Source organism: Lycorma delicatula, chromosome 7, assembly GCF_047948215.1.
Source record: "Lycorma delicatula isolate Av1 chromosome 7, ASM4794821v1, whole genome shotgun sequence".
Lineage (NCBI taxonomy): Eukaryota > Metazoa > Arthropoda > Insecta > Hemiptera > Fulgoridae > Lycorma > Lycorma delicatula.
Genome location: NC_134461.1, coordinates 58,789,719 through 58,811,632, shown reverse-complemented (window position 1 = coordinate 58,811,632; position 21,914 = coordinate 58,789,719). Strand labels below are relative to the sequence as shown.

The 21,914-nt window shown below is 25.3% G+C and overlaps 1 protein-coding gene across 1 annotated transcript in view; it reads right to left on the bottom strand.

Moving 5' to 3' along the window:
• PsGEF (Protostome-specific GEF) overlaps positions 1-21,914 on the bottom strand; it is a 239,421-nt gene that overhangs the window by 180,194 nt on the left and 37,313 nt on the right. The window contains exon 8 of the mRNA XM_075371997.1: positions 14,872-15,035. Coding sequence (XP_075228112.1) covers positions 14,872-15,035 — 164 coding nt within the window. The remainder of the gene's footprint in view (positions 1-14,871; positions 15,036-21,914) is intronic.

The window sequence follows — 21,914 nt, the reverse complement described above, 5'->3', positions numbered from 1 at the left end:
ATATATTGTGAAACGGTGTTATGTAAATAAGTAACTTAAAGCAAAATTACTTTTCTCTTTTATAACATAAAGCGGTTTTTTTTTATGTAGACCTATAATCCGTTTAAATAAAAATAAAAATTGATATATACATAGTTCTACATCTACGTATTGATTAATGATAATTATTATTGATTTTTAATTACACAATTAATTCTCCTTTTAAATTTGATTATTTACAATAAATTTCTTACAAAAAAAATAATGTAATTTAAAGTTTAAAAAATAAAAATTAGTAATTATTCCAACACTGGGAAAGTATAACTATTTTAATTAAAATGTAACTACATGAAAGTGTAAATAATAAATAAAAATTCAAATTTAATAACTTTTACTGTTAGTTGCTTAAGGACAAACAAAATATTGTAAAATATCTTTAAAAAAAAAATAAATAGTTAATTTATAAAGCACAAAATAAAACAGTAGTTGAATATCTAAATAAATTTATATAACTGATTAAATTATTTTATCTAAAAAAAATTTATATAACAATTTGTCTAAAAATATAGAAATTATTTAATTATAATATAAATATTAAAACACAAAATCTATGACACTCAAGCGATAAAGAATAAAACGTTGTTTTAAAAACCACAAAGAAAAATATTGAAAGGTTGATGAAGTTTGATACTAATCATAATATGTATTTTTCCTGAACACTTCTAGTGTAAACAAACACACAGCAATCAGGTATAAAATATTATCAAGAAACAACGCATAAAATTAACTTTTCATCATCTTTTTTTATTCGGCTTATTATTGTTTTACTTCTTCTCCTTATCATCATAATATTAAAAATTTAATATTCATAAATATTCTGATTATTACTATATATTCTTAGAAGTTATAGACAGAATTAAGATAGATGAATTTACGTAACTATAAACATCACTGAAGAAAAACATATAATTAGTTAAAACATTTATCTACATAAAAGGTAAATTGACGGAATTTATTAGATAAAACAAAACAAAAGAATTTTGATGTAAAATAAAATATAGTATATTTATAAAAAACTTCCTAAATCAAAATTTTTCATTTTAAAGAAGTTGTCAACTTCAAATTAAATTGATAAATAAACATAATTTTAATTTATAGATTATTTAACTTTTTTAAATTATAATGAGGTGGTTGATGTGCATAAAAATATCTTAATTTAAAATTAAGCAGTTACATTTATGTAAAATATAGTACAGAGAAATTTATAATTATTAAGATGATAGATTCGATTTTGCAGCAATTTATTTTTGTTATAGAATCAATATATGTATATGAAAAATTAAGCTATATTTATTTAACTGCATTTGAACACTAATTTTATAGATATACTTTATAATTTTAAACTTCGAAGGTTAATGAACGACACTGCTTCCTGTAGGAATAAATTAAAACTGGAAAGATATTTTGCTGAACAATAATTCTCTTTTCCGCCTACTGTCAGACTGTGTTAACTCTAATAATAATTAAAAAATTTCTTTTATTAACAAACTAGTCTAGAAAACTCCAAGAGTATTTTGAGAATATTTAATTAAACATTTTTTTTACTCAAAGTTTTTTTTTCAGTAATACCATTTACATTCCTATACGATTTTAAGAGATTAATTATATATATTTAATTTATTAGCGAATTTAGTAAATAAAAAATATTGAAATTAAAATATGTGGAAATAAAAATATGCGAGTGGTGTTGGGATTTACGCAGATGTCAATATAGGAATGACTATTGTAAAAATTTACAGTTAAATATAAAAGTAATTTTGTTCAATATCAGAAATATATTCAGAAGAATATTTTATATAAGATAGAAAAGATAAAAAAAAAGTCAATAACGTTTTGGTAAAGATACAACAAAAAAAATCTCTTTTAAAAATTGTCTGTTAAATTAATGTAGGTTTTTTGATAAAGGGAGCAAAATATCATGGTACATTCAACTTTTGCTCCCTAAAACAAGAAAAAAATATTCGCCTAAATTATTTCAAATTTAAAAAATACGAAACCCATTGTCTAAATAAAACCTAAAACGTAATTACTAATTTTCAAATTTTATTAACTTAATGAACTTTATAATTATAATAGAATTATAATGTTAAAAAGTTTTTAAATAAAATTACGTACATACAAAATTGAATATATCGTTGCACCATAAAATGAAATAAAAAATGAATCATAATAAAAATATTTAATTGCAACACAATATTTTATTACAAAAATCATTTAAAATATATTACAATTTATTTGGAAAGTAAACTTAATAATGCTATTTAAAGTTTAAAAATAGGGTAATACGAATTTCTGAAAAAAATAACCGCAATATGTTATAAAAAATTATATAACTTAATAAAATTCAAAATTAAAAAAATAAACATATTAAGTTTACTTTAATTTATGATAAATTTGCGATATAAAAAATGTTCAGTAAAATTTAAAAAAAATTACAAACATTTTTTTGAAAAAATATTGCCTACCTTTTATAACGAATTCAAAACATAATAAAAAAATGTTTTGTTTAAAGAAGTTATCTAAACAAAAATAATCACGGGTACATATAGAAAAAAATATTGAAAAATGTTTGATAAGTTTATCTTCATTTGCAACGATCTTAAGAAAAAGATTTTCTTATACAATTTAAAAAAAAATGTATTCAATCTAATCAGTTCACTAAAATACAAATTTCATCACACACTTCCGTAATAATAAATAATCTAATCTTATTTCTTGTTTTTTTTTTGTTTCTTTTTTAATAAAGTTTTATTAATAAAAATATGGATGAATTTTTTAATTAAAAAAAAAAAAATAATAATAGTAATGTTTAAAAGTACAACGATTTAATAATACCAAAAAAAAGTCAACGATTAAATATAATTATAACACAACACACTTTGCAGACGCCAGGGTTCGATGCTGAGGCACATCGCGACGTGGCTACTAGGCAAGAAGGCCGGGCTAGGACTGTTCCAGCGACGTGACCGGGTGTAGTGCGCATCCTAACTAAAATCGATCCATCCAGCTTCCCTCAGATCTGCTTGCCTGCCAGCAGCGTACGTACGGTCGGTCGAACCCTTCGTTTGGACAACCATCATCCCCTTCGATATTCCATTACCCCCAACCGAAAAGGGATAATTTCCAATTCATCAATCGTATAAAAAAAATAAATAATTTGAAAATGATTAATCGTAATTATCTAATAATAAATTCATATCTTTATGATTAATTATTTGGTTGAAAAAATAAAATTTGTTTTAATTGGAATAAACGTTTCTCCATTATTTTGTATTTTATTACTGCTAATACTAAATATATAAGAAATTTAATTTATTCCTCGAATCAAATATCTATTGAATAAAGGGAGTATAGAAATAGGGTTGGTAAAGCCAGCTGATTTTACAGCCAACGATACACAAGGGAGTTATTTGTTAACCATAATGTATGACCATCTTTAAAGCTCCCTTTAATGAAGAAGTGGTACCAGCTGAGAGGAGTTTGGGGAGTCATTAATTATATAATGAATTCTAATTGGTTAAAATCAGATATTAATCAGTAGTCCTTGGACTAAAATGTCAGTATCTACTCTTATCTCTGAGATATTGTAAAACTAACGGTATACAGTAGGAAATTTTATTATTTGTTTCCTTCTTTTAATAAAAATTTATTTTTTCAGAGATATGTTGTAAAGTAAATAACAGGATAAATGTGAATAACAGTAAGATGAGAAAATTTAGAAGGATTACGCCCAATAATTAAAATTTTAAGCCGTTCTTCTATATTATTTTAATAAAAACATAAATAGAATTTAGATAATTCAGAATTCTCATCAGGGAACTTTTTTAATAATTAAAATATTTTCTAAAATTAATTTTAAATAAAAAATCAATTTTAAAATTGATATTTGATCAAGATTAGTCGAAATTTTAAATCTAATTCTAAATAAATTTGAAAAAAGGTTAGATTTTTTTAAATTTGGGAATTATCCCACCAGGAGAAGGTATTAAATTATTCTACTGACTTTATTGTTTAATAAAATAAGTTTTGAGCTTTAAAAGTTAGAAACTGAAAAAGTTTTCATTTTGAGAGCTTCTATACTGAAGAGGAAGCATTTGGGTAAAACTATTCATTAAGAAAATAACAATCTCTACATAGAGATAATAAATAAAAAATAACTTTTTAAAATTGTTTAAAAATATAAGATGCAGCGATAATTCTAATTAAACAAAGTAATACTTTTTTCGGAAGGGGATGAAAATTTTTGGCTTATTTTTCTTTTCAAGAAAATGCTAAAGAGTACGAACTATCAAAAAGTTACGATTTTTACTTTTTAAATCCAATAAGTAACTTGCAAGATGGATTTACATGTAAAATAAATTTGAAGAAAAAAAACTTTTTTTTTTTCAGTTAAAAGAATTTTTTTTTGTTACCACTGAGTGGAATGGAGTGAATTGGTGGGATGGTGAAAAAATTTTATAGTGGTTTGAAGAGATATAAATGTAGAAAATATAGATGCAAATACCCCATTAACTCCTCTTCTGGAGCAAGATATAGCTAAAAAAATAAAAATATAATAAGTCATTTTTTGGGGAGAGGGTGAATATTAAATAACTTTTTGTAATTTGTGATCTTGGTTAAAAATACTTCAACTTTCGTAAGAAACCTTTTTCTTAAAAGCTCCAATAAAGATCTGAAATTTTATTTCGACCGTAACGCCACCCTCGTTTTTCCAAATTTTGCAAATATCTAATATATTTTTTCCACTGAAAAAACTTGGTTAAATTAAAACTTGGTAAATTATAAAAGCAAAATACGTACGTACACACAAACGTCCGTCTGACAAAGATAAATTTTTGGACTTCAGAGCAATGGAATGAAAAATGATTTTTACAGATTATCCAAAATTTATTTAAATCAATTTTTTTTTATTCTTCTTTTTAATAATCTTTTAAAAAAGTACAAACTTTGAAAGATTTTTTTACCAGTTTACATACTTTCCGTTATATCTAAAGCTGCCGTAGCAGCATATATCGCTATAGCCGGAAATTATAGACACCATTAAATAACTTATAGTTTCAGCTAAGTGAAAATATTATCATTGAATTTTAATAATATTTTCTCCTTGAATTATTATTTGGTGTCAATTTTTTTAAATTTTTACTACCACATTTTTTTCGATTGGACCATCAAAGATCAAGTTGCGCAGCTTTAGACTTCTTTCTCCTTTTCCAAAATTATTTAATTCATTCATTCCCTGTATTTTTCCCTTCTCACTACTCCATTTTATTTTTCATTTTTAGTTTTCAACTTTTCTAGAAATTTAGACTCATCTATTACTTTTCTAAATGTGTTTCTATTTTCAATTATTTATTCTGAGATATTTAATATTTTTAAATCCTTGTCAACTTCTTTGAACCATACAATTTTTGTTTTTCTGTTTTTAAAGTATGTAAATAACTGCTTAGTTAGTCTGTACTCATCCATTCTGAACAGATATCCATAAAATTTAAGTATTCTTTTTCTTATTGTAGTTTTTATTATTTCCAAATTTCGTACATTTCTTCTGAGCTTTTAAGCCTATGTTCTCCATTGACGATATTAGGGCCGTTAATATTTTCTTCTCCATTTTAACTATGTTAATTTTTGAAAAAAATTGCAAACATTCTGCTACGAATAGGGTTTATGATAAATGACTGTTCTATAAAATCTAATTTTTGCATTTTTTGAAAGGGAGTTTTTGTTATATAAATTTTATGTTAAATGAAAAGCCACTTGCGTTTTTCTTACGCTAGTTTTTATTCCTTCTTTTTCCAAAATGTTTAGTGTTATTACTTTTTCTAGATATTTAAATTTATTTGTTCTTTTAATAATTTTATTTTCTGTAATTTTGTTTCTATTTTATTTACTGTTCAAAAACAATTCTGTCTTCTCTAACTGCCACTTTTATGTAAAAGAAAATTAACTAGAGTACTGAGAAGTCCAATGTATACTGACCAATGATTTTTTTTAGTACTGGTTTAATTTATCTTTCTCAACCTTGAATCACGGCAACCTGATATTTTATATAAAGTTATTAATAAATCATCTTTTTCGTTCAATCCTATGTTCCTTAATATCTTAGATATTTTATTTACAAAAATTAATGAGTAATGTTATAACTTTGTTTTAAAATTAAAATAAAGTAAAAAATATAGTTCAAAATATCCTTGCGTAGGAATCTAAAACAAAAAAGTGATCAAATCTATAGAATATAAATAAAGGTAAAGGAAACACTCAAATCTCTGAAAAAGTTGCGAAAAGTTTTATTACAAACTTAATAAGGAAAACGAATAAATTAACAACAAAAAAGAATGCTAAGCATAAAAAAATACCGAATTTGGGAGATTAAACTGAATTATTGAGTTTTACTTTTATAAATAAATCAGTTATATGTATGAATGATATTTAAAAAAATAGAAACATTTATAAAAAAATTAAGAAAAATTCTGTTATTTATGTCTGCAATAAATATTCAGTTACAATAATTAACTTATTTTAAAGGTTATACGTTAAAGCAGAATATTCAGATAATTGGATTATTTATCACTGTAATTTGAGTAAGGGAATTATTTTTTTCCTTACAAAAAAATTTCGAATATTTCGTTTCAATATAATTTCATTTTAACTAACTTACAAAAAAGAAATTACTATTTCATTTATTCGTAATAACGTTATTACTTTAATAAAAATAAATTTAAAAAACCGTGTTACGTATTTATTAGATAAATGTTTGTAATTTGCTAATTTTTATTATTTACTTATCCTGATATTAAAAAACATTTTTTGTGACGTGGAATAAAAATATTGAAACTGAAATAAATGGAGTCCATACATTAAAATTTATAAATAAGAAATGATAATTATTTAACCTAAATCAGATTTATTAAACTTTTTATAGTTTATAATATTTTTAAAACTGATAAATAACTTACAACTACAATAGTAAATGTATAAGTACTACAGATATATCTATAAATTTTATAGAGTTCTAGTTCTCCATGAGCTTTTTAGAGCATAAAAGGTACAATGCAAAATATAGTCAATTACTTCATATAAAATACATTGGCTTAAAAACAAATGTACTGACGGGCGCGTGTGGAGAAGCATAAACAGAAGTAAAAAAAGGGACAGAGAAGTTTGGAAAAGTAGAATGCATACGAAAATTGAAGAACGCATAATTTACGCAGTAAAATGTTATATTTTTAAAAATATAACCTTTAAATCATTAATTTTAAAAGAAATTATAAATAAAAAAATGTATAACCTTTATAAACTTGTTTCGAGGTCAAATAAAATAAAATCGATTTAATTTATTTTTATTTAAGGTAGCCTACCGACTTAATATAGTAGTATTTTACTTGTTATCATCATTTATAAACTTCTGACTTTTGGTATACCTAAGAGAGCAGTACTGAACTTTTTCTAACAGGAATCAAGAATTTCCCATGGGAAAAGAACGAGATCACAATTTATTGTTTAACATTTTCTTTATTATTAGATTGTAATTCTCTCTTTTTCTCTTTCTATTTATAAAGTAGATCTATAAATTTATTTATAGATCACATAATCACGTGTTATTTATAATGTAATCTAATAAATAAATTTAACTAAAGTTGTTTTATATTGTCGTGCTTAAAAATTAACAGGCTAATAATAAATTTGAAAATATTATTTATTTGATTAATAAAAAATTAATACTATCATATCTGATTTAATTTTGTTATTGCATAAGTTACAGAAGAATTCTGATGTGATAATATCTTTCTAATGATGGCTGAAACGATAGCGTAATTCATTTATCTCTTTTCAAAAATTTCCTTAAATGCGAATCATTCAAATAATTCGTGGCCTCCTTGTAAAAAAACAGAGGTCAGTATTGAGAGACGTAATTTTTGTATGAAACCAATTAGTACAGCCTACTTATTTAAATATATATATAAAACACACTACCTTAAATGTAATTAAAATGTAGATATATAATTATTTGTATTTTTTTTATCAATACATTTTATCGCCTACCTTATTCAGTGTCATATTTGCTAGATTATTTAATTTTCTAGTTTGAAATACAAGCATATTTAGGTACGATAGTTAATTGCAGGAATGTATCTAAATCGCTTATTATTGATTTAGTGACAAAATCATCATCCTTGCAAATACTAAAGATGAATTCAATATCAGCTAATTCAAGTTTAGTAAAATGTTAGAAGATACTAACTGCTGAGTTTTTTATGATTATAAACAAAACATTGAGTTCTCTTTTGATCAGCACAAGAGTTTAAATTTTAAAATGAAAGAATTAATACGCTTTACTCGTATAAAATAATCGTAGTAAAAACTTTTCTTTATGGATACGACGGCTGAATAATGTAATTTTGTTATATTAATCAAATTCAGAGAGCCAAAATATCTTCTTTGTTAACATTTTAAGGAGTTAATCAAATTAGATAGAATTAGAAATTCCAAAACAGTTTGTAATGTATACAGTGAAAGAAGCAAATCGAGAAAGTAACGGATTATAAAAAATCTACGTGGTTCATACGCTTCATTTTTTTATTTTCTGCTATGTAACAAAGGCTAAGCAAGTAACATAGTGAAATACTTCCCTGTAGAGATAGAAAAAAAAAAATGAAATTAAAAATTTGGCCTGAAACGAATTTTTTTTCCTGTGAGAACATTTGAACGACATCATTTCTGTAAATTTCGTCCCCCTCACCATTAATTCTTTGACAAAATGAATTAAATAGAAAATAAAACTAGCCAGGAGATGCGATAAATGTTATCCATATAATTTTTTTTTAAAGCCTTGTTAGATTTCAATAAAAACGTTTTAACATTCAAAATTTATGAAATGATAAACATGTAAATAAACTCAAAGTTCTGGATTGGTACGTATATATATATATATACGTACTGGATTGGTATATATATATATATATATATATATATTATTAAAAGTAATAAAAATATTTTATGTGAAACATGTCAATTAGTTTAATTACGGCTTTTCATATTACTAAAAATTGTATGATGAATCAATAAAATTTTTTTTACACAAAAAGAAATGGAATGAATATATCAGCATATGCTGTTTTTATGAAACTTTCTATACCATGACAATAAAAATTTTTTTATTATTTATGTGATATTTGAAAGTTTCCAAATATCTAGTACAGCTTCGTTTTGAGTGAAAACCCGTAGCCACTCGTTCGTGAAATAAGTGTACCTGAAGATTGTTATATCCATTAATTGCCAGCCTAGATGTGTCATTGATTAGAATTACTCAGGATAGATAGGATTAATATAACACTCAAGTTAAAATCAATTCTCTGTTTATATTTTTCATTAAATAATTCTAACAGCAATCACCGATACAGTTTTAAAAATAATACTGTTTAAAATCTGTTTATTACGTAAAATAATGCTGTAAACATAGGTAAATATCTAAAGTTGTATATTTTATGTGCTGCAGTTGAAATAGATTGGAAAACGGAAAAAACTATATTTAAATAAATGTACTTAAAATCTAAAACTAACAGTCGTTAAGATTTTAAAACGATCACCATTAGTAAACACTGAGGAAACTTTATTATTGAAGTTCTGTTATCTTACATATAAATAATTAAAAAAATAAATAAATAAAAAATAACAATTAATTGACTAATAAGGAACACTAAAAAACGGATTTTTAAGAGTAATTTTAAAATAAAAATAAAGATTTCAAACAATTTCTGTTTGTGGTAAATTTAATTTAAAAAATCTAAAACACTGAAAGCTCAATTCAGGTTGACCACCACAACATAACTTGCGCTTCTTATGAATGGTGGATATGATAAAGATAGCGTGACCCATAAAGCAAACAGATTTCCTCTCACATAAACAAGATTTAAGGAAGAAGATAACTGTTTCATATTTATGTTAGAAAATTTACACAGAAATAATTTTAATAATTTTTAAATCTATTAGACATCCCCTAATATTTTTCACAATCTTTAAAACTCTCTAATAAAATAATTTTGGGATCAGTTTCTTGGAAAAACTAGCAAACCGATCTATGTTCTACTACATATTTATAGTAATAAAAATTTCCCATTATTCTTGTTTTATTCTTTCTTTTAGTTTCCTAACGTTTAAAATTAAAATTAGAGTTTATTTAAAAATAAATTTATTCCACAAGTATTTATGAAGTGATTTGTAATTATTATAGTAAAAATATTTAAATAAAAATGTCTCTGGATAAAAAAAATATTAAGGATAATATTGTTTCGAATGGTTAACAGTTGCTATGGTAACGTTCACCACTAATTAATGCGGTTAGATACGAGTATAATCGTGTGCGTTTCCATGGCAATGACCAAACGCTTAATTAATTCTCTTTTCAAGATCCATATTATCTAGAAGAGTTCTTTAATAACTTTCTGTAAAGTTACTAATTAAAGTTTAACCATAACGAAGTGTACAGATTTAATATTATTAAATTATTTCAACAATATAGCATACAACTACTGAAAGCATAGTAATCTTAGAACTTTACCTTTATTTGATCATCTCTTTTAAAAAACAGAGATGGAAAGAAAATATTATAATACTTTTTTGTGTCATGTAAACCGAAGCTTTTATGAAGTGGAGATGGTAACTGTAGAAACCCTGCACCACTTTAATTGTAAAAGTGGTATCAGGGTGGTTATAAAATACGGTTTCGTGTATCTGATGATATGATCCTAGTACATGCAGATACTGCGCAAAACGTGTAGCCTTCTGTCAATGGTTCATGTCATCTGTAACGCCAGATGGGGAAGAACTCGATGACTGGTTTTTTCTGACGCGGTCTGGTTTCACCTTGATGGATACATGCACAGAATTTACAGGTCTGCCATTCGAAATGTTCGTATACCAGATCCGTAAACTTTTTTTCAGAGATGTGTTTTTTTAGTTTTCACATATAGAGGCTTTGATCAAGCGTCTTGTGTTTATAAGGCCGAGGTTAGTTTTTGGGGCCTTAAGATTCCCTGATTTTCAGAACGTTAAATTTGCTAAACGAACGTTATACTCAAAGAAAGTCTTCTTACTGATACAAACTAACATTGTTTTAGGAGTGCCTTATGTTAGATCAGCAAAAATCGTCTTTCATAGAATTTAACAACTAATTTGGTTCCTTTGATATTGTGCTTGGAGAAAACTAAAGTTTCTTTTCTTAATTTCTGTTGATTGTATTTCAATAATACGAAAAGCCATCGATTGTAAGAAATAAATATCCAGTAATATAATGTTTTATAATATTGTAATTTGTTTCGGTAATGTGACAAAGGTCTTAGCTCTGAGCCTTTATTCATACTATTTTTCAACGACTATTAATTGTTTTTCTAAGTATTTTATACGTATTTATTTATTTATATTATCTTTTTGTTCAATATATTAAGATGTACACTGTTCTGTTTCACTTTTCTCACTGTTCAAGTCATTCCAGTGGATGGTTGTGGATGGATATAAGGGAGATGTAGTAGAGGTCACAATATATTTTATTATTATTACTATCATTTAATGAGGACTAATAAAACCGAATTTGATGACGTTTGAAAATGCTCTATTTTATAGCATGTTGTTTTTTCATGAGTGTAGTTCAATTATTAGGTAACACCATTTAGGAATTTTAAATGTTTAAGATACGAGAAGATAATAATGAACAAATTATAACGTTCTATTTATGAAATAGAAAACATAAATTTATAAAACCGTAGTAAAAAACAAAAAATAGTATTGATTTTTTCACAAAAAAATACATAAATTATTTAAGATTTAATAGAAAATGAGAAAAACTAAAATCAAAATGATACATACATCAAATAAGTCTCCATGATGTGAAGCTGTACTGAATTGAAACAATATCTTCCATGAAAGTAATACATTTCTGTATATATTTAACAAGTGACTGTTTTATATATTAAGCTTATAGAAGAGAAATGTAGCCTACCATATTAATCCAATACAAAAACTGATTATATTACTATTGATTGTGACAAATGAATAACGATAGTTAAAAGCTGACCTAGTTATTCCAATTGTCGTTATATCTTTTACTCTCTCTCCCTCTCCCTTACTCTCTCTCTCTCTCTCTATATATATATATATATATATCAGAAAATATAAATCCCAATAGGAAATAAATTCTTAGTATAAAAAAGAAGAGATAAAAAATATTCTGATATTCAGAAATTAATTACTGTTTAAAATATTTTCAAAAACCCCTTTCTTATGTATGTACGCTAGATAGAATCAAAAACATATACATATAAATATGTATTGAAACATTATTTTTCTTATAATATAACGTTATGCAAGTGTGTAAAAAGACACATTCATTTTAAAGTAATTTCATTGATAAAAAAGTTATATTAATTTTAGAGGTAGGAAAACCATTTAAGAAATAATCTGTACACACTATCTATACACACACACACACACACACACGCACACACACACACACGCACACACATATATATATATATATACGTTACTAAGGAAGCTACCTTTAACCCTTTAAGAAAGAAATAATCTGTACATACTATCTACACACACACACACACACACACACACACACACACACGCACACACACACACATATATATATATATATACGTAACTAAGGAAGCTATCTTTTTTCTCATATATTCAATCCATTTTATCTAAACAACAAAATACGAATATAAATGACAAATAAACGAATTTTCACTAAGTAATAATTTACAAATTTTTATTTTAATTCGTTTTGAATGAATGAAGATTCTTTTGATGAATGATGATTCGTAGGAATGAAGTTAACTTCATTCATTTAAAACTAAATTTCTCTAAATTCCCACTATTTAAAAGTCACCGTGCTGGTTTACTGGTTAACTCGTCGGAAATTAGTTGTTTAAACAGCTGATTTTCGAAGTCGAAGGTTTCGAAGTTGTAATCCTATTAAAAAATAATTACTTTTATACGGATTTGAATACTAGACAGTGGATACTGGTGTACTTTAGTGGTTGGGGTTCAGTTAACCACATGTCTCAGGAATTGTCGGCTGGAGTCTTTATAAGACTACCTCATTTACATATCATACGTATCATCCTCATCTCATTTGGATGTGAGGAAGTTGCTTATTGTTCACCATTTGTACAGATTGCAACGTCCACATTAGGAATACGAGATTCATACGATTAAATACAAGTATATACTATGGGGTACATAATGAAAGCAAATTTAATAAATACTAGTATAATTTGTTCAAACATGAAATCAAACAATGATTTCTTCTTTATTTTGTAAAGGGTCCTATAATTTCTTATTGTATCTAATTATTAACGAACGTATTGTCTTTATTTCTTTACTACTGAACGATTAATCAAACGAGTAATATGTCTCGTCTTTTTTAGGATTCTAAAGTTAACCTACCTAAAATTTTAAACGATGTGTCAAATGTTAACTTGTAAGAGGTTTATATACGCGGGAACGTTTAAATATTAAAAGAGCATATTTTTCAATTTAAATAAATTATAGTCTAACCTATAAATACTTTGTTCCCTAACTTATTTATGCAGCTGGCAACTCTGTACAATTCATTAGTTAAACAGTTAAAATGTATGGTAATAATATTATTCAATAATAATTTGATTACTTAGTAATTAGTTTGGATTAATATTTTTAATTAATTTAATTATTATATTTCAATTTATATGTTTTAGAAATTATGTTTTATAATTAAACAAACATGTTTGAATTAAAAATACCTGTAAGATTAAAAAAAGCGAATTATAAAATTTTCTTTAAAACAAACAATAAAATAAGTAACAAATTCAATTATAATAGTTATAACAAATTAGGAGTTTATAAAACAGAAAATGCAGAACAAAATATAAAAACAAGATAATTCTACAAAGAAATGTCTAGCGTATTAGAAAAAAAAAAAAATGCTTTCAGAAACATTTACATCCATATAAAAATAATAAACGGAAGTCTAATTATTCTAATCAATTAGGGAATACAAAAAACAACATAGAAAACAAGCAAATATTAGAAATTAGTAAAAACTAATTTAAATACTTTACTAGAGAAAAAAATATAACAAAAAAAGGAGAATATCATTAATGAATTAGTAAAATTTGAATATAATTGGATTAGGGGAATAATAAATACATTTTAAATTATTCACCCTATATTTTAAATCTGTAATTTATATTCAAATTATGTTTAAAACAAAAAAAAAAAAAACAATAGTTTCATTATCTCCTACATTTATATACCAGCAGACTAGTTCACTTTACATTAATGAATCTAATAGTAAACATATATCTCTATAATATTAAAATACTATAGTAATTTTTAATTTAATTCCACTATAAAATGTTCTAAAGAAGGAAAAAAATCTCTGAAAAAGCGAAAAAATTAATTAAATTTTTATATATCGCTTTGTAAACTCTGTTTTAATGTTATTTCAATAAAAATTAGGTTTTATGAATTAAAGCAATTGTTTTATAGCTTCTAAAATATAGCGATTGCCACTTTGATTGGTTTTTTATTCTGATAAATTAAAACGAATAATTTGATGCTTAATCGATTCAGCCAATTACATGTGTACACAAAAATATGTATACTACTCAAATATATTACCTTTTTACACAGGTTTAGTTGGTTGAATAAGAACAAAGACAGTATTATACATATAAAACATAACGTTAGTAGGTCATGAAGTTTTTGTTGAAAAATGCAACAGTAATGAACAATAAATTTGAGCATTCGTTACGAAATTAGGCGATAAAAAAATATTGATCTTACCTTTTACCTCTATCCCGATGCCAGGCAGATACAAGTATTCGTCTATCTAAATCATCATCTTGTAATTCTATTGAAAATTTATGATCGAACCGAGGATTTGTTGAATCCTTACGTACACACGTTCGATGGAATGTTCTTTCAGACGCTGAAGGAACTAAACAAACCTGTAACACGCAAAGACATAACTAATTAAAATATTTCAATTTTAAAATTCAGATTTTTAGTTAATATTAAGGCTTAAGAAGTTAAACAATGTGATTTGGTTTGGATTATCTTAAATGTTTGTTTTTTTATGAGTATAATTTTATAATTCTAAAAGTTCAAAGATTATTGAAAATAATTAAATTAATTGTTATCTTATTTCCCCAAGAAACTGTACACACATCGTGCTACAAAAAAAAACCGTAAAATCTTGGACGCCATTAAACGTATTGATGCTATATTCTATGTTTTATTGCTACAGGATTATTGTTACAGGGTCTAATAGTATTCGAATCGGGCAAAGTATCCCAAATTTCAAAAGAAAGAAAAATTACAGTTAATAAAAGCATTCAATTCCGATCTAGAAGAGTATTTTGCTATCAGAAATCAATAGGATTTCTTTCTTTTTCTTTTAATATCTTAAATAAATGAATTTTATTTTTATTTATTCAAAGTATATTGATTAAGTCCTTTAATAACTATGATCTACAGTAGAAGTCTTTCTTCCATAGACAGGTATTATTTATTAATCTCATTACCAGATACACCTTTTTAAAGAATTTGTTATTGATAAGTTATTATTGATACATAATTTAAAAATAATAATCTGAAAACTGAAGAAAGTATACACCAAACTAATCCGAATTTAAAAGATACAACTTTCACATTTTCGTAATAATGATTAATTTAATTAAAAAACTAATTTTTAATTTATATTAAAAATATTAGTACAAACGATTTTCATAAAATTTTCTAAGTTGATTTTAGATAAGACAGATTGTTTCACTTTTTTTTAAGCTGCTAAGCGGCCGTGTCCGAACATGGTCATCTCCGGGACATCTGCCGAGAGGACCCTACTTCGCAGGGTATAAGAAAACGGCCTCATACCGTTTTAAACGAACCACCGTGAAGAGGCGATACGAGTTAAAAAAATGACAAACCAGGCTTAGAAGCATCTATATCGCGTATTCTATACATGGAAACCGCGCGAAAATACCTGCCGCGAAAGTTACCGTTTAACTATAAAAACCTAGACCCCACACCATCCCACGAAGAGACCACAATTTCATTCAGTCAGCATATGCGACTCCCTCCGGAAAAGGAGGCGCATTTCTTCCTCCAAATAACTAGGGACCCGGTAGGCGTATTCCTCCTAGCCCATAGGTGCTGGTACCGAAAGGACTGAAGGGGAATCACGCCGGGATTATTAGGCTCAAAAGCTTAGTCTCCCACGGTCAGAACCAGTAAATAAATTTCATACTGGTCCATACGGATAGGAACGCAAATTACCAAATCCGTTCATAAATAAAACTTAAAATTTATAACCGCCACTAAATAACCGATGAAACCCGCCCGATAATAGAAAGATACAACAGCAAGGGATGTCCAGGCACTGCGATCTGCAGGGAGAAATATTGAAACTCCCGCCATTCTTGTGTTCCGTTTCGTTAAGCTACTAGCAGTTTAAAAGATTTATAAAATTATCGGAAAAATAAATTATTCTTAAAAATGCTACATTTTACGAAATAATTTCCTGAAAACGGCTGATTTTGTTTAACTAGATCACAAATATAAAAAAAATAATAATAGATTTCCATTTTAAATCACTTTGCATTACTAGTTATTTTAAATATTTTTATCAGAGGAATTTCATGTTAATACTATAAAAAATCTTTTTATAATAAAATTCCTTTAAAAAAAGATTCCAACAGAAACCATACCACGAATTGTTATTTTAAAAAGTCGCATCTTTAAACTTACGGTTTTCTGTCCTGGGAAACAATAAAAATAAAAACTAAACTCGTGAAAAGAGAGGTATTTATTTATTAATTGATTTTTAAAGACAATAACTGAAATTTAAGAAACGTAGACAAACTAAAAGAAAAAGCTTATTATAAATACAGAAGATTAGAGAAATATGCTGTATACCAGAATTTCTTGGAAAATGGTTACAAAATTAGTTTATTAGAAACGGGAGTTTCTGAAAATACACTTATGAGACAGGAATTATTACAGAAACTGCATAACTGAATAAATACAGCAAACTAATATCTAACAGCATTTTTAATTTTTTAATTTGAAGGTATTCTGTACTATTATCAAATGGATGTTTTCTTCCTTAAGGTTTTTTACATGGATAATATACATTTGATTAATTTAAGGTGTATGAGATCTTTTCATATAATTTCTTTATTCTTGAGATAAATTTTATATATCCACCCAACATAAGAGGCGTGCAATATGAGTCTTGTTGGACTGTCTGAATTGAATGTTGAAATATTTTAATGCTAAATTGATACTTTTTATTGTAATTGCTTGACGCAACAACAGTTGTTTATAGTAGTATTTTGTAAGTACTGTTTGTAAAATCTTTTTTCTCATTTACCATTATTGTTATTTTTTTATTTATTCTTTATTTATACTTTTTCTGCAGTATAATTGTTTAACATCGAAATGTTCTCTGGGCGTAATATTGCTGTAAAACTCTTTTAAAAAGAAATATAATTAAAACTTATCGGAAAAAAATTGCTGCTAAAGAAGGAATAGATACATGAAAATGTATGGATGATGCTTAGATTACATAAAATTAAGAAGTTTTTATATTTTTTTATTGCAGTATTATAAGAAGACATTCCTCTCTACTAGAAATGATGGACAGTGTTTGTGCTTAAGTACGGATTAATAGATAAGACCTCTATAAATTTCCTAAGACTTCAAATTTCTCACTTTATTTAAAAAGTTTTAAAATCAAGATTTGCTAATTGCTTTGTTTCCTTTTCAGAGTGCATCATTTAGAAAAAGGAAGATATAACATATAGATAAAAAGGAAATTAAACCTATTAAAAATGTCAGTATTTTTCTGAAAAACGTAAGTGGTACTTTCAAATACAATTCGCATTGTTTCAAGTAAATAATGAAACAAAGTTTGTCCTTGCAGAATTATGCCGTTTGTCATATTACATGATAAAAAAACTGAGCTTTAAATTGTATTAAAATTTGTTCTTTTCTGCGAATCTTTGTTTCAATTTATTTCAACAATATATAAAATTTATATTTATAATATTTTCGTATACATAATAATTAACAACTTAAAATCTAATATGTAATGTAATGTAGTTTATTATATAATAAAAAAAATTGAAAGAAATTCCGTGTATAACACGTAAAGGTACGCTACATTTCCATGAGTTTCCTCATTTTGAGTTTTTCCTCATCACTTGAGTTTCTTTTATCCCGTTGATTAAAATATCTTGATTTTTGGCAGAAATAATTTATTTATTCTTTAATAATTTATTTAGATCTTTCTTAATATAATTTATTTGAGTTTTATATAATTTTCCCTGAATTTCTTAAAGCTTTAAATGTAATTAATTTTCTATTTTTTTATTATTTTTTACGTATTTAATCCACCAATGAAGCAAATGATGACAGTATTACATAGCAAATGCTTTACATTAATTTCTTAAAAATTATTTTTGATATTCCTGTAAAATCAAATCATGAAAAATGTTGTTTGTACTATTCTTGATCTTATATCCAATTTAATATTTTTTGCTTGAATACAGGTTTTTACAAACAGTGAACAGTTAAATTAAAAAAAAACCTTATGTATATTTGTGTGTGTGTGTGTGTGTGTGTGTGTGTGTGTGTGTGTGTGTGTGTGTGTGTGTGTGTGTGTGATGTGTGTGTGTTTTATGAAAATATCCTTTCCAGATTTATATCAATTTAACCAAAACAATTTTTGAAAGTAAAAAGACAATATTTTAATTAATTTAAATATTTTAAAACTAAAAAATTACTGAAGTCAATTTTTTTAATAATAAAAATTAGTATTTTGGAAAGTATAAAATCTTCTCCTTGGTTGAATAATAAGCAACAAAACTGATCTGTTGTACTGTAACTGTTCTACGATGCTGCGTGATCCACAATCAAAAACGAAAATGCAAACTTGTTAATTTTAACGACTAATTTAATTTGTACTCAGTTGGAATACCCTATGTTAGTTATTCATAACTGGATAAGATGAAACGTCCAACTGTAAATGAGATTGCAGCTTGGTATTCATGGAGTATCTATCATAAATAAATATTAATCGTAAAAATAGAATTATAACATTTCAATCAAACAATTAGTACTTTATTCCCACAAAATAATACATTTATAGTGAGAGTACGTAATTATAACAATTTAAAGTATAGATATCAATTGTTTCACATTGTTTTACAAATTATATTACAATTCAATTAAGAAACACTAGCAGAAGAGAACTTGAGTACTAGTGATGATGTTATCAAGTGAATATAATTACAACTATTTTACACTTATCACTCACAGTAAGATAATTATAAATTAAAAAATATCGATCTTCAATTTATGCTTCAATTTCATACAAAGATGAAATCAGCCGAAAACATGAATTCAAAATAGATTTAGGTTAAATAACTACAACATTATCAAGACTAATTTATTTTGAAATAAAATTTATCCAATATTCATTCCATTATTTTCCTAAGAGTGGAAAAATTAAATTGAAATTAAAAATATAGATTCAATACAGGTTTACCAGTTTGTCACATGCACAATCAAATTGTCTCCTACACACAGTCCTGAAAACACTTTGAACAATGAGAGACCACTTCTTGTCGTAAATTATATGATAAATTTCTTGTAAAAAATTTTTTTCTGTTTAGATAATACATATTTATTTAAATTCTTTACGTACATTTGTCTTTTTGTTACAACACCCAAACCCTTAAAAATTAGTTTACTAGAATACAGGTGATACTTATCTAAGGCTGCTCTAAGAATATATTTTTGCACTGTAAAACGTTTGTTTAAGTGAGTATCAAATGATAACAATTCTATGGATAATATGAATTTAACATATATTACGTAATTTTTGGAAATAAATTAAAAAAACACTTTTTATAACTGTTTTTTTTTTTAAATGAGTTTGTAAAAAATAAAATATCTTACTGTATTTTTGATGACGCATTCTGTTCATATTTCATTTACATTTTAATTTATTCTTGTAATTCTGAATATCAATTAATATTTTATACTTACCTTTTTAAAAAAAAAAAAAGAAAAACCAAAAATATTAATAAATTTATTATTTTATACTACTTAATACCATTTTTATTAAAATGTGATTAAAATGAAAGTGTACTGAGAATTTTCGGATGGCTGATTTCGTCCTAGAAGATTTCTGTGAGAGTGAAAAGAGAGGGTTTATTATTTTCAATGACTCTTAGAACAATAGTGAGGATAAATTTCAATGTACGTAGCTTGTTGCTTCCCCTTAATCCTTTTATAAACCATTTTACACCCCCTGCGTGTTAAAAAACCATAGAATAAATTAAAAGTTTTTTGTTTTAAAATAATAAAGTTGATTGGTTTCCATTATTGAAAGAAAAAAATATATATTCACAACGGTAAAATTTATGAAATATTTTAATAAAATCTTTCAGGAAATTGAATTCATTTATTATAAATATAGCTAATAAAAAGGTTAATAGTGTTTTAATATATTTTGTTTTTTATTATAATTTGAATGATTCTTTTATAGAATCTTACCTCAAACTTTATTTTTTCAAGTAACGTAGAATCTATTTTAAATAATAGTCACTAAACTGAATGGGCAGATATGAATAAATAAATTCTCCACTATGATGTTGCTATGCATGTACGTGCATTACCGTAAAAATTTATTGAAATTCTTAAATAAATAACGAAGTATCTAATCTACGTTATAATCCACATTTATTACAAAATCCAGTTTTTACAAAGTATGTAACAGTATAATGTCATCCAGTCGAATTTTTTTTTATTAATGTACCAGATTTTTTACAGGTAACATTTTTGTAGCATTTAAGTGATATTAATGTAAAAAATATTACAAAAATAATACGCAAAATTCTATTAATAATGGAATAAAAGTTTATATAAAGTTAATGGCAACAGTTTTGGCGATGTGCAATAACAGAAATCGTGAACAAAACAGTACGAACAGTAGAAACTCATGAGTATGAATTTTTCTGATAATATAAAAAGAAATTGACAACTGTAATCGCTTTCTTCTTCAGATTTAAAATTAGCTTAACAACTTCTTCATATATCAATTAGGTAAGATTCGCTATAAATAAGTATTTCTGGATAATATTTGCGATAAAATTGAGAATATTATTTATTTTAGGTATTCCTTTAGTAAGGTGAAAACATGTTTCATCTTCGATTGTTCATATAAGTCGTATACATATGTTTATGGCTTTTAGGTATTTTTAAAACATTAATCATTTGACTGGTTTGCAGCTGTTTTCCATTCGTTTATTTTCAGTGCTAATCTTATAACTTCAAGATATTAATTATTACACCAAACATCCTGTAATCTGTTTTATATATTCTAATTTTTGTTTTTTCTGTAAATTTTACCCTAACTATTAATCACCGAATTAACGAAGCTTTGATGTTTTAATAAGTGGACAACCGACGTAATTCGTTACTTTACAAGGCACTGCAATAAATATCTCTTTTTTCCTATTAGTCGTAAAATCTTTTATTTCATCAACCCCTTAATTTTTTAAATCCCACTCTAGCACTATATTACAAGGACTTAATTCTTTTTTTTCCCGTCTTTTGATGCTTCAATACCATAAAGCAGTGCTAACATACTCAGATATTATCAAGATTGTTTTTAATTGAGATAAAAAAGTTACAGTGAAATTAATATGCATATAAATGAATTTACCGTAAAAGAAAAAGCTGACAGCAGAGTTGTAATACTTTCTTGGCATTGGTTATTTATTCTTGTACAGTGAAAAAATAATGATACATGAAAATAA